The following is a 13,744-nucleotide window of genomic DNA, read 5'->3' as shown; positions in this document are numbered from 1 at the left end:
GTCGTCAACAGCCCCGAATTGCTAGCGAGAGCTTGGGGATGTGCTTTTGCGACTCAAGAACGCCACAAACACGGTCATACAGCTGATAACGGCCAGGCGTCCTTCGCGGCCCGTTAGACTCTGATCTGCTGTAGGTATCAGCTCAAAGTTACGATCAGCCGCGAGCGCTAACCCTCCACCCCGTCAAGTCGGATGCTCAGCCTCCTCGCTCTGAGTTGGCACTGAGGCTCAGATAGGTGAACGTTGCAAATAGCTACCAGGCCAACGGGTACAAACCTGGCACCCTACCGTCCAGATTCGAATCTTGGTACGACCATCTTATGTATCATGGTCAAGACCTCGCATCCAATGCTTTACTGAGGGTTTGTGACGCGTCCGTGCCTGAGCTTAACGGAACTTGCAAGTCACTGCAGTCGAACAACTTGAGCTTGGCCGTCTTCTCCCCCCATCAGCTTCGGCCATGTTTCACATTGACACATGTGGAGTGGCCCGTCTTACGTACACGATCAGCAGTCAGTGTACTACTGGACAGCAGCCACAGGAGTATCTGTACTTGACATCAACCACAGTGAATGGCGAAGATTCCAACCTCACGTCTCCCCTCGAAGCACAGCATGAGCCAATTCTGCCGCTCTAGTCTCGTCGCCCAAACCCGCGCCTGGATTCCTTGCACACTTCCATCAGCTCCGTTGCCGCTCGCTCCTGCGCCGCAGCCATGCTCCAGGTGTGCCGCCGTCACAAAGCATGCCCACGCTGTTGAAACCCGCGCTCTCGCGTCTCACGCTTTTCGATTCCAATGCTCAAAGCAGAAGATTCCACCACGGCCAGCCGCATGTCGCCACCGTGGACATGACCCCTGCAAAACCACCCCCGTCTTCTCACCCCTCATCCCTGATTGGCTCTCTTCCGCTACCCCGGCCGCCATGACGGAAGCAGAGCCGGCAACCCACTGACATCACCCAGCGCAACGCAGCCGCTGTCCGGGTCCCTGCCCCGTCCCCGCGTGCCCGAGCTCCTCCTATCAACCTGCACGGCCCGTCCCCTCGCTGCAAGTTGCAACGCCCTCCCTCTTTACCATTCGTTCAAGGTCGTCTCTCCGCTCCGATGCTGACTGCATGCTTGATACGGCTCCTCCTGCTGATCAGGTTGTTGTTGGTGTTTTTTTGTTTGATCCGCGCCGTCGGCAGCCGTCATCCTGAGTGGCCTTCCCCCATCCCTACCTTTCCTTCACCCTCCTTCGCTCCAACCCCTGCTTCACAGCCCACCCCTGCCGCTCATCCTCGCCGAGCCCGCTCCCGCGCTGGCCACCTGCCTTGTCGCGTCCGTGTGTGAGCACACGCCCGTCCAAGCCTGTCCACGCGCCGCATGGCAACGTCTGTTGTCGACCACGTTCAGAGCCCGATGTGACACGGTGGGGCATGAACAACATCATACAACAATACAATCATGCAGTCGCCGACGGCCGGCCTGCAGATGCTGCAACCAGGTCGGGCCCCGGACGACCCGGCCCGCCGCGCGGGATTCGTCGCTACGCTAGCTTTTTCCTTCGGTTGGTGATTGTCGGCTCAGGTTCATGCAGTCAGGCAAAGCAAGGCCTGCATCGCCCGCCTGGACCCCGTTGACCGACGAAGCAAGCAAGCCACCACCCGGGCCATGGACAGGGGGAAAAAAAAAAAGAAAAAAAAAGAGCGCGCAGCCAAGGCAGAAGAAGAAAGAATAAGCCGCGCTAGCACACCAAAACTTTGCATGCGTCATCTGCGCACCCACAGACAGCCGTCCAGCTCCTCTGGTCGTGTCTCGCTTGCGCAACGGTGCGCCAGCGCGCGTGCGGCTGCTGCTCGCATCGCATCTGAGGTCCATCACGGCCATCAAACAGCTTGTGGCTGCGCGCGTGCGTCGACACGTTGAGGAGCGCCGCAGGTCACGTCATGTCAAGTCCATCAGGAAGGCAAGTATCTTCACAGGTAGTGGGAGCTGTTGGTCTCCGCATCCGACTTGCCGTAGTCAGCCAAAGTTTGTGCCCGAAGACACAGTTCTCACACACACACACACACACATACACAGAAACCTACACATAGGCCCTTGCCTCAACGACAATTATGAAGGCGGCGTTGGCGGCGGCATATGCCGCGCTCCCGCGCTGGCCAGTCGGCTAGACGATGCGCAGGCGCGGGGGCCACAAAGGCCACGCGCCCGCCAGATGGGCTGATGGATGGACGGACGAAAGGGACTAGGATTTGGAAGCATACATCCATCGGGAGAGCTGCTGTCACTGCTGCTTGGTCTGGCTCAGGGAAATAGTGAGAAGAGAGAACTATGAGTTGGCGAGGTTGCCATGACTACCTTGATCTCTTTTGGAAGTGGATGCTGTCGTTGTAAAAGCGGGAGCAAGATAGAGAGATTGGCGATATGTGGGGCGACGGATGAGATGCCAATAATAGAGAATGAGGAGGCTGGAGTATCTGCAGGCGTTGTCCCCATGTCGTCTGCGGGCCCGAGTTTGCCTGGGCAACGCTCTGGTGGCATCATCGCTCGGGCTCGACTCGGCGTGGCTGGCTGCTTCGGGACGTCGAGGTAGGGTACATGACAAGCGTTTTCGTCAGACGGCGCGTCTTGATTTATTGTGCAGCGTTTCAGCACGGCGTAGTACCGGTCCACGGGGAGTCGAATGTAGACTCGTCGGCTGCCATTGGAGCAGCTTTTTAAAAGGTGGTGCATGGTGACTGGCCACGAGGCGAGCTGGAGATCGAAGGATGCAGTAGAGCAATTGGTGAGCATTGGACTTGGTGCAAATGATTCACAGGATGGAGGGTGAGGGCTGGAGACAGAATTCCGTCATGAACTGTCAACTCCATGGCGCCTGAGCAGAAAGCCTTGAATTGCCTTTTGGGTGCATTCTCGGAGACAGACGGTTGAAGGCTGCCATAGATGCTGAGTCAGAATTCTAAAGTCATGGCCGCTCGACGTCAGTGTCGCACTCACCACGTTTGCGCGACACTCCAACGTCCAGCTCTTTTCCCGCCAATCCATCTCATCCCAGCATAATGACTCGGCCACCGTCACCGTCCGCAAAGCCGTCCTCGATTCTTCACCTTTATGCCGAATTGCTTCTCCACATCCGAACCGTCACGCTCTTCGCGTCGCTGCGCACCGCACACACCTCCGAGACCAAGGCTGTTCTGTCTGCCGACGGCGAGACGCTGACACTCACCCATGAAGGACATTCTGCCTCAATTCGCCTCCCAACGCAAATTGCAGGCGGCGGATCCGCTGCTCTGATGCTGCCTCAGGCGCCGAGTAAGGAACTGACGCTGCGGCTGCAATTAAAAGAAAAGAGCCCTGGGCTGCTGCGATTGAGGCAGGGTGCTGAGAACGTGGTGCCCTGGGATGCCCAACAGCTGGAAAAAGCTGAAAGTGTCAAGTGCGCAAAGTGTGGGGCACAGCTGGCCGTTGCAAACCCCGAGCGAAACCATGACGAAAGCGACCCCAGGTCCGAGGTCGCAAATGGCGGTAATGCGGAGAGCACACGTGTCGGCGTCAAGTCATGGCTTGACTTGCCAAACGAGAATTGGGCGGAAATGATGGACTTTTGGCATTGCCACAAGCCACACGAGCACAATCATGGTGACCACAGTCATGAAGGACACGAGAAAGGCTATGCAGCCAGCAACAGGCTCATAGCAAAGAAGGGCGTAGGCTTCGTGGACCTTGCATACTTGCTGCTTGCGGAAGAAGATTGTATCGGTGTCAAGGTAAGAACCCTTTTTGCGTATACTCCCAGCTGCTTCGGCACCTGTCGGATGAAACAGGCACAAGAGCTCCTATGCGCATCCTCACTTTTCATTCTGAGCCCTTCGATTTTGAACAAGGATGGGCAACAAGAAGGAGGCCTGGCCCAACCTTGGTTGACTCAATGGCGCGGTCTTCGATACAATTGTCCAAGAAGAACAAGACAGGTGGCAGCGGCTTTTTGTACCCTCATTGCTCACGCACATGATGTGGTTCTCGCTTTCTGCGCCAGTCTTTGTCTTGGCTTTCAGCCTGTTGCCTGGCAACTTACAGGGCAGAGGCGATTAAAACAAGATACATCGATGTATAGTAGCGAAATCGATCAGTCACATCAAGCCGGACTTGAAATCTTGCCAAGTCCTTGTTCTGACTTTCCCAGCTTGTCACACACAGTTCCTTAGATCAGCAATCACATTTGCTATGTTCTTCGTGCTACACTCAGGTCGGCCTCTTTGACCATCGCAGCAATGGATTTCGCCTCTGGAAAGGGAGTCTGTCTGTCGTACGCAAAGGCAGGCCTTCGCCCCAGTCATACAGCCCAATCAAGTGGATCTCCGCACAACTCCTATCTTTGATCGACAATCAAGGGGTAAGAAAGTCCACGGTCGTCGCGGACGATGAGCCACAAGCAAGCAAGGTCAATGAGGGTGGGGAGAGCTTGGAACCCATCGAAGTGCGTCTCTAACTTTCCACCCGGATCCTCGTATAGTGAAGGGCGAGCTAATCAAGAAAATGGCAACAGATCTGGGTCTTCACACCAGACCTTTCCTTCTCCTCTTCGGTTCCGCATGCAAGGGAATCTGATGGACATGGCACGGCCGACCCGACACGCGCAATGAAGGTCATGTGGAAGCCCGCGCCCCATCTCAAGCCGGACCACGAACAAGGCCAGGCACTAGACAGACTCTCTTTGAGCGTTGAAGAGGCGAGACTGCCTGTGCACGTGTTCGCCGAACTGAAAAAAAGATTGAGAAGCAGCGGTGCGTGGATCCCAGCCAGTGCAAAGAAGATGGGCGAGTGGAATGTTGGGTTGCTGGAAAGGTTCGCCGAAGATGAGGCGTGAGAGATACTGTGCATGCGCTTCGAGACGAAGAGGGGGGGGCTTATACTGGGCAGTCTCCACTGCTGCAGATGCCATTTTTGGCTAAAACGTTTCATGGGAACCACGAAAGGAAGGGAGAACAAACAAACCACCACTACTTAAGGCCATCCCTTCGTCCAGCACAGAGGCCGGCCCCGCACCGTTCTTGACTATCGGATTTGCGTCTGTCGCCGCCTCAATCAAGGGATGAGCACCATGGGACGTTGCACTCGCAAACGTTGAAGATGTGTGACATCACAGGGTCTGGTGCGTAGGAAGAGTTGCAGCTACTTTGCAGTACTGATCCCCCGGAGAGCTTTGGAGACAACCAGACGACTTTCTCTCGGCAGAATAAGAAAGGATCAAGATAGTCCAGTGCTCAATTTGAGTCATCCAACTCATGATCGATTTTGGGTTTTCCACGATGCTCGACCTAATGCTAATTTTGTGCCGCCGCTCCAAAATTGCAACGCTTTGCCATCTAGGGTAACAATTTTCGCGCTTCTTTGCTCCATCGACTTTTAGGACTACTTCATCCAGACGGACTATCTTTGCCAGAATGCACCGTCTCTTATCGTTGCGAGTGCGCTTTCTTCACCTAGAGGCAGCCGCCAGCAATTGAGGCGCCAGGTAGGGATACTTTCCAAGACGTTCCTTCTCTCTTTAATAGTCCACGGAATCCACCATTTTGGCGCACACTTTCGACGGCCGTTCCCCTGCTCTACTTCAACAAGCTTGTTCAAACCCGATGACATTGAACACGTTCCAGCGCTCAACACTCATTGTGAGACGATTCGACAGCATCTGAACTTGTAAGAAATCCTTGCTCAAATTGACGTGCTTGGCTAATTTGGCGTCAGTGTTTGCCGCTGGACTTGAGCTCCTTTTGGAGCAAGAAAGCCCGCCGAAGACCATCCAACACCATGAGCAACATGACCCGCGAAGATTTTGTGGCCTCGCACAACCACGGATATAACCGAGAAAGACTTGCGGCGCAGCCATCGAAGACACTCGAGCCATGTCATCGAGAACGACATCCCAAAGTCGTTCTCGACGCGATGTTGCCGCCTCCTGAAGATCCGGTCCTAGACCCACAGCTCAAACTCGAAATGCCCGGTGCTTTCCCAACCCTCTCCCCAGTACTATCTCGCCCGAATTCCCCGCCTCTTCGTGGACTGCCATTAACAGCAGCCAACGCGCCGTGTAGCCAGCATCTCCCATCCGTCGAGCTGCTGGGATCGCATCCCAGAAATCCGAGAAGACCACGCTCCATGTCGTCTCCCAAATTCCGCACAAATGCAGTCGAAGAGACCCCCGTTCACCAGTGGCCGAGGGCCGAATCTTCATACGAGCTTGAGCTTGGAGTGGAGCAAAGTAAGCAGATGGTGCCATCGTTCCGTTGCTTTAACGATCACCAAGAGTCCGCCTGGGAGGGGCAGAACCGGAAGTTTCACCTGGCTGCCCACGAGGGAACGTTCTCCACGTACCAGGAGAACTATGGCCTTTTCCGGGAAGACGACATGGCGAGCCCCAGCAGCATCAGCAGCAGCATCTTGCAGGAGGTCAACGAAAGCGCCAGTGATGGCAGTTACAGTATTTACAACGACAGTGAAGACAGCACTCGCGTTGAGTCGCGGCAGGCTGCCGAGCCGAAGCCGTCGATTAAGGGTGCGGATAGTCTGTTGGACTCGGACCATCCGCCCTCGCCGGCCCTCTCGAGCTCGTCGGAGTACGAGTATAAAGAGCTTCGTGAGAAGCTGAGGAGTCTGAGCTTTTCTTCTGAGGCACCGCCACCGCCGCCGCCGTGGCAATCCATGCCGAAAGAGGTGGTCCACTACTCCGTCGAAAACTACCAAGACGACTATGGCGACTACGGCCAAGGCTACCACTACGAAGGTGAGTATGAAAAATGCCACCAATGTCACCCCTGCGAACAATGCGGCCAATATAGCCAATCCGGCCAATACGACGACCAGTACGACCAACGCGACCAAACTCGACTTTCGGAATACGATGCTCACTGACTCCTCATCTCCACCCCTGCTCCAGGCCATTTCAATGCCCTCGGCCCCTTTGGCTGTGGCTGGCGCCACCTTGGACCTTTGAATTCTTTGCACGTGCCTTGAGAAGGAAAGAATACACCGGCAATTCGTGGACTGGACGGGCACTAAAATTGACGCTTTGATTTGCAAATGGATGAGCTTGTTGGCCGTACCCACTGACCATGATGCATTTGCTGAAGGTGTCGCGAAAGATTTGGATTCGGCGCCGTACGCGCCTGCGCACAGTCCTCCTGCAAGCAGGTCGGCAGGCCGGCATTGGACAGCCTCTCGCGAGAGAACGTAGCGACTGTGGTTCAGGTTAAAGGTTGGCTGGCCAGAAGTCTCGTATTCGGAGGCCAAAATGGTAATCGATCCCTCGGTGCGACCTTCTCTTTTCGACCGGTACTACGGTGCTTTTTCTGAAGAGCGAACGGGTGAACTTGGCGACGGGCGATGAAATGCTATACAAGCTGGCAACTTTGAAATTCAAGTGGCGGCCATCTGAATTTGGAGTGTACACACGCGTGACGGAAGATTTCAGAGTTGATGCGTGTAGAAAATAGAGAGATGAGCTCATCATCAAGGCGGTCTTTCCAATATTCTTTCGTGTCCCTCACAACTGGCGAATCCGATGTCTATCTCAGAACATGTTTCCGTGCTTGTCGTTTCGAAAAATCCTGATGTGCTTTGGAAAAATAGCGGATGGATTCTGCTAAAGCTGTCTACGATGCAGGCAACGCAATGTTTCCGATCCGACTCCCACGATTTGAATGCTTCATGACGCCATCTCTTTATCGCGGTTACTCGTTCTGGTCAGTATTGGCGCGGAAGAGTCCTCCCGACTGGAGCTCGATCATCCCAGGTGCTGCGGATTCCGATTCTTGTCGAAACCCTGAAGCCATTGGTAGAGTTGAGGCGCCAATGCGAATTGCAAGAAAAAAGACTTCATGGATGACAGGTTTGAAAGGAGAGGTTTGACGTGACTCGTCGACATTGGAACATGACCTCCAGAAGTCTCAGTTCCGCAGAGTCGCGGTGGCCCAGAAATTCCGGATGAGGCGAGCAGATGGTTCAGACTCACTCATCTCCAGCGCTTCATGTCGAGTCCAAACTTTGTGCAAATGCACATGTCGTCTTGTAGGCGTACGCCAGCCTTCGTCTTCACACCCGCATCTCATCCCGCTCAGTGCTGCAACACTATAGGCTTCCCCGGCTCCCAATCTTCCAGACTTTGCTGGATGTTGCTCCAATATCTCATCTTGACCGCCTCTCTCTTTGCCGTCTCCAAGTCTTCCTCTCTGAATGCCTTGTCAAGTACACTCACGCTCTCGTCGATCTTAACATTATTCTGCTCTTTCATGGCCCGAATCTCTTCCTCGCCCTCGGCCTCCTCAATTGCTTCCCGCGCTTCTAGCACCTCCATCAATAGCTCCGGATCCTCGATTTTCAGGCTCTCATCTTCTGCCACCTCAATCCCTTGTAAACGCAAAAGATACTGCGCCCTGGCCAGTGGAGACTGTAGCGTCTTGTACGCTTCGTTGATGCGCGCCGAGAGCGCCTCGGCGGTGCGCTTGTGCGTCTGAGGATGACGGTCCGGGTGTGCAAGGGCTTGGAGGCGCAAGAATTCGCTGCGCAATGCGCGTAGATCGATGTCAAAAGGTCCGACCGGCGGAGGCCCCTGAGATAGGGTAGTCGGGAAGAGCGAGTAATGCGTGTGGTCGGGTTGTTGTACGGAGGTGGCGATTTTTTGAAGGGCCTCAGGGAGCGCCGAGACAGAGGCAGAAGATTCTTGCTGACGTCGGCTAGAATTTATGAAAGGACGCTGTGCTCCAGGTATGCAACTTCCGCATGTTGCAGTAAGGTGCGATGATCGGAGGTATAGCGGTTGGATGGGTGGCGTCGAGGCAGCAGGACATTGGAGTTCGCGTCGAATAGCAGTTCGAAGCCAACTGATTGTTTGCGATGTCACGGTACGCATGTTCGTTGATAAGGCGAATGGCTTGGATGCAATGGAATGAGATGATGAGGCGACGTCCAGCTACTTGAATAGCCAGACGGCGTGGAAGAAGTCTTGAAATCCATGTCCGGTACATTCATGACTCAATTTCTAACGTCATCATGCTTAACCTGACTCTTTACTTCAACAGCACTGCCGAACCAGACGACACATACTCTGGTACCCAACTCCAGGACAGACGGTCAAGATCGTCAGCGGGCTTTCATCTTTCGTACATGTGTTTGATGCGATAACAGCTTTTGCGATTAGGGATCACAATCTGATGTCACTTAAGGTTTCATTCCGAAGTCAATGTCTTTATGGGATTCTCAAGTAACTGCGCCGCATTGCATACCCTAGCCCAGACACGCCAATGAATATCTTGAAACCTTAATTGTTGTTTTTGGAAATGTGGGTATCTGTAAAACTATTTCCAACTGAAAAAATTAATTGAAAATAAACTCTTTCACCAACCATGCAATGCTGAGCCAAGACCCGGCGAATCCCCCCCCCCTTCTTCGTAGATTATCAAGTAGCCAGTACTCCGTAGATGCATATCATCCTAAACTGGATAAATTAAGCGGCTTGGGCAATTGGCTCGCTTCCATGTTGTTGTGGAGCCATGCACTCGATGCGTTCCCCGTTCGTTGATTCTCCATTGACCTGCGCATTCTTCCCACCGTCTCCGTTGGTGTGCGGCAATTCATCTTTGGCCTTCTCACGCACAGGATCCGACATGGTTGTGGTCGGCGGCGAGTAAGCCTCATGTTTGATCTGAGGTCCAGCAGCAGGGCCTGGATGAGAAGGAAAGAATTTGTCGTGATAGTTGCGCTGGGCGAGTTGGTCACTGATTCCATTGGGAAATATCTGCCGCATGATGGCGTCGTGGCGGGCTTGCCCGGGGGTTTGCTCCGCTTCCGGCGTGTTTGAACCATAGCTGCTCAACGGTTGTGGAGTGCTCATACCATCAGGGCCCGAGTTGGGAGAGTTGGATCCATTGACTCCCAACTCAGCGATTCTTTCCTGTTCCTTGCGAGCGTGGACCTTTCGAAGATTAGCGGCGCTGCTGTGCGACCGCATGTCCGGCAGGCCGTCCTTTCGGATTAGAATACCCTGGGCGTTGCGGAAGGGCTTCGTCCGCGTTTTCTTGGTGTGAGCGTACGGATCCATTCCAGATGCAGTTGACGGGCGTGCGATCTCGACGGGGCGCATTGCCAAAGGGCCGCTGCCTCCGGAACCCCGACGTATGAGACTATGACTGCGGGGCATTTTGGGGCCACTGGGAGTGCCTTCGATACCGTAGCAATCCTCTCGCAATAGTTGAGTCCCATTCCAGTCCATCGGCGGCTTGTCCCACTCTGGCGTTTCGACGGTCCTCGTGTTTGCCGGAAGACTCTTCCGCCCCCGCCCGCGTCCACCACCTCGACCTCTTCTTGGAGGATCTCTCGTCACCGACGTTGTGCTTCTTGGGTCAGATAGCCACCCTTCCGCCGCATCAATCACTTGATTATAAGGGACGAACGAGGAAGGCGTCGAGACCGAGTGAAAAGCGCCTTGATTCGCATTCCTGTACTCTTCCCTATCAACATCCATCCGATCAAAAGATCCTCCCGATTCTGGCCCTAGTCTAGGCTCCAAAGGTGCAAGTTTGGGCCTTTTGGGAGAACCCGTAGACGTTGAGCGCACCTCAGGCGAGCCTTCGGCACCGTTGGGTACCTGTCGTTTAGCGCCTGGGTTCACAGGCACCCAGCCGCTCGTCTGTTGGTTCGTTTGTGCGGCGCCAGCTTGTTTGCCGTCTTGCTGTGCTGGACCGAGGGCGGCGCGTGGGTGAATAGATGGTGGCTGCGACGTTTGCTGTACGAAACGCGGTTCAGGACGAGGCTCTCCGTGGCCAGCGGCGTCCACCGCCGGCGAGCCATGGTAACCCACAGCAGGAGATTGAGGGTGCTGTGGCGGGAGCACTTGACTGTGTCCACAGCTTGAAGCAGCTGCGGATGCAGGTGTCGGAAGGGTTGTCGCAGGAGGACTGGGTCCAGATTGCGGGCCTTTATGTTCCAGTATTTTGATCCGCCGCTTGAGAATTTCCAGTTGCATCTTCAACCCATCCACCTCATTCACCTTGGCTGAAACATGATCGAGACTGTTTGCAAACGCTTCCAGCACGCCATCGTCAATGTGACTCAGTGACCGAGGGCCCGCCGCAGGGGCAGCAGGGACGGCCACGGGCGCACTCGGACGGGAATGTAATTCTTGTCGCATGGCAAGGACCAGGTTTTCTATGCGGGCCATCTGGTCGGCCAGCTTGAGAATATCCTGAGCCAAAACTTCGCAGTTGCGGTTTTGCGCTTCCACTCTTCCGTCCAACACGTCGAAGTTGCGGCGTTGGGACTGCAGTCCACCTTCATGGTGGGAAATTTGGACCTGCAGACGCTGCAAGGCGTCGAACTGAACTTCTTGCATGCTGGGACTTTGGTGGGGGAGGTGACCATTGGTGTGGGGCACTAGTCCGGGTATTTTTGGAGCTGTGGGACCAGCAGAGTTTGGGTAGTCCCTTGAACGTGGTGTTGGTGAAGAAGGCCTCGTGCTGGTTGGCGGGTAAATTTTCTTGGGTAACTGAGCTGATTGGGGCACTGGGGAGTGGTGTGCCGAGGAAGGCGCTGTGGAGGATGGTGCAGGTGGGTGGGCTGGGGCAGAGGCTGGTGAGGGATACTGATGCTGGTGAGGATGTTCATCCTTTTCCGAGATTGGGGGACCCCGTGGGGCCGAGTCAACGTCCATCATGACTTGGGATGACGTCGTCTGATGTCGTCCAGAGTCGCCGGGGGGTGAGGGGTGGGAGCTTGAGTTGTGCGCGGAGACTCGAGAGTCAAGAATGGACTGAGCGACTTTATCTGGCTGTTCGCTGCAGACTTCCATTTTTGCTTGACGCGAGAAAAATTCCCGATCCCTGTGAGACAGCCCATGTCAGCCAACGAGTTGGGAGAGAAAGAGAAGAAGAGAGCAGTGAGACAGGGCAAGAAGAGCACAGCAGGGGGGCAGGTACCTGATTGGTGAATGGGCCTTCGTCTCAGGCGCCTTGATGGAATTTTCTCCCAGACGAGGTGGATGGACAGCCAGCTGGCTTTGTATATGCAGGCGTAAGCGAGCAGTTAGTAGGCAAAGGCACAGGGCGTCTGGTTGATAAAGAAACTTCAGTGCCGGCCAATATAGCTCAGAGGTATAAAGTAGATTAGCGCGTAATTGACGGCCCCGGCGTGCTAGTGGGCAACAAAGAAAGGGTGATTGACCTTTTAGGCGCTCCGTGCAGGGGGATGCTGGGTCGAGTGGCGCTGGCAGGCGACGAAATTTGAGCGGCGACGGCATGCTTCGAGAAGGCGATGATAATATTACGCGGCGGAAAAAGGCAAAAACTTACGTGCCGTGGTCAAGCCCCCCTGCCCGCGAATGCGCTGCCCGTGGATTAAGGTTGCTGTCTATGTTGGATGCAGCCATTTACTCATCACGCTGTATGTATGTAACCATTTACATCATTTACATGTACCGTACAAATAACGAAGAGACGCCTTCCCGTCTCTTCCACTTCCCCCCCCCCCCCCCCCCCCCCCCCGCAAAAGCCAGCGTCGACTGGTGGGCCGCCGTACCCATCAGCGTCATCGGTGCTGATACGAGATCGCTTACGGCGGTCATGTCTCTGAGTCTGGGCTAAGTAGCTGGATACGGCACAGCAGATCCACCTCTGCCAACGTGGAACGGCGCAGGATCTGGATTCCAGACGAGACGGCAGGGTGAGAAGAAGACGATCCCTCACTTGCGACCGTCCCAGCGTTCGTGATTTGCCCGCCCGGCCACGCAAGCGACGACTTCTACAAATACGTCGAAGACTCTCTGGTCGCACTTGCATCTGCTCTTGGTACAGCCTAATCCCGCCAAACCCCGTGCGACGTATTCCGTTGCTCAACCCACCTCATACCTACATATGATAAGCGTCCCGTCCCAGGCCAATCGCTCGCATCACCCCGGACCATTTCCATCATCATCATTTCAGGACGTGATCCTTTTGGGCCTGTGTGACTGGCCGAGATAAATCAGGGGCTGCATGTGTCATTGAGGTAGTTATTTGTGCCACGGACAAATCAACAGCTTTTGCCTCTCGTACCATGGCCAATGTTGTACCGGCATTATTGCGCATCCTGAGCGAAGCACGCCGTGCAACCACCCACCGCTATAGCTGCGCCCGGCACGACTATTGCCTGCTGATCCGTCCTATCCGGACCACCAAGCGCTCAGACCCACGAGACGCGCTCCCTCGACCGACCCAAAGCGTCGTCTTGCCTCTTGTTGCTGCCTTGGGGTTGGCCGAGGAAACACCTCGACGCTGATTGCGGGAAGAAGGCCGTATCGCTTGTCCAACTTCTCAGCGCCACCGTCAAACTCTTCTCCGTCCTTCGGCATCTTCCACAGTATTGCGGCACTGTACCTAGCTGCGCACTTCGCCCTGCCCTTACGTCAGCGCCCTACCGGTCGACCATCCTGATGTCCTCTTTTGGCCTTCCCCCGTCAGAGCCGTCGTAATTCCGTTGCCCGACTTCGGTCGTTGCTAGTTGGCTGCTTGAAAACTAAGCCCTCTACAGCAGCAATGTGATTGGTCCCGCCAGCCCGCCCATATTTCCTGGTGCTCGCCTAGTGCTCGTCGCGTTGTAGCGTAGGTTTTTCGATTTCCCTAGCACGTAACCGTATAGGCCACAAAAGGAACATGGCGAACAAAGGGTCCCGCTCTTGTCAAAAGTAGGGCGCACAGGAGCTAGGTCCTCTGTCCTCGCCCTCATCTTCTTGAAA

At 55.1% G+C, this 13,744-nt stretch overlaps 4 protein-coding genes across 4 annotated transcripts; 2 read left to right on the top strand and 2 right to left on the bottom strand.

Moving 5' to 3' along the window:
• Window positions 1–2,636: 2,636 nt before the first annotated feature.
• IWZ02DRAFT_442307 (ubiquitin-conjugating enzyme E2-binding protein) lies at window positions 2,637–5,283 on the top strand. The gene is made up of 3 exons (XM_066766956.1): window positions 2,637–3,752; window positions 4,169–4,462; window positions 4,532–5,283. Exons 1-3 carry the CDS (start codon window positions 3,045–3,047, stop codon window positions 4,850–4,852), a joined length of 1,323 nt encoding a protein of 440 aa, XP_066626212.1. The 5' UTR covers window positions 2,637–3,044; the 3' UTR covers window positions 4,853–5,283.
• A 311-nt stretch (window positions 5,284–5,594) lies between these two features.
• IWZ02DRAFT_133375 (uncharacterized protein) lies at window positions 5,595–6,910 on the top strand. Its single transcript, XM_066761642.1, has one exon. It carries the CDS (start codon window positions 5,794–5,796, stop codon window positions 6,892–6,894), a length of 1,101 nt encoding a protein of 366 aa, XP_066626211.1. The 5' UTR covers window positions 5,595–5,793; the 3' UTR covers window positions 6,895–6,910.
• A 1,083-nt stretch (window positions 6,911–7,993) lies between these two features.
• IWZ02DRAFT_133378 (Co-chaperone HscB, C-terminal oligomerization domain-containing protein) lies at window positions 7,994–8,949 on the bottom strand. The gene has a single exon (XM_066761643.1). The coding sequence runs from the start codon at window positions 8,888–8,890 to the stop codon at window positions 8,096–8,098; it is 795 nt and encodes a 264-aa protein (XP_066626210.1). The 5' UTR covers window positions 8,891–8,949; the 3' UTR covers window positions 7,994–8,095.
• A 148-nt stretch (window positions 8,950–9,097) lies between these two features.
• Window positions 9,098–12,359, bottom strand: IWZ02DRAFT_442299 (uncharacterized protein). The gene is made up of 2 exons (XM_066766955.1): window positions 11,952–12,359; window positions 9,098–11,855 (listed from the first exon to the last, which is right to left on the bottom strand). Exons 1-2 carry the CDS (start codon window positions 12,269–12,271, stop codon window positions 9,485–9,487), a joined length of 2,691 nt encoding a protein of 896 aa, XP_066626209.1. The 5' UTR covers window positions 12,272–12,359; the 3' UTR covers window positions 9,098–9,484.
• Window positions 12,360–13,744: the final 1,385 nt, after the last annotated feature.

Source organism: Phyllosticta citriasiana, assembly GCF_038021145.1.
Source record: "Phyllosticta citriasiana strain CBS 120426 chromosome Unknown IWZ02scaffold_2, whole genome shotgun sequence".
Classification (NCBI taxonomy): domain Eukaryota; kingdom Fungi; phylum Ascomycota; class Dothideomycetes; order Botryosphaeriales; family Phyllostictaceae; genus Phyllosticta; species Phyllosticta citriasiana.
The sequence above is the reverse complement of the archived record's forward strand: the minus strand, read 5'-3'. Positions and strand labels throughout refer to the sequence as shown.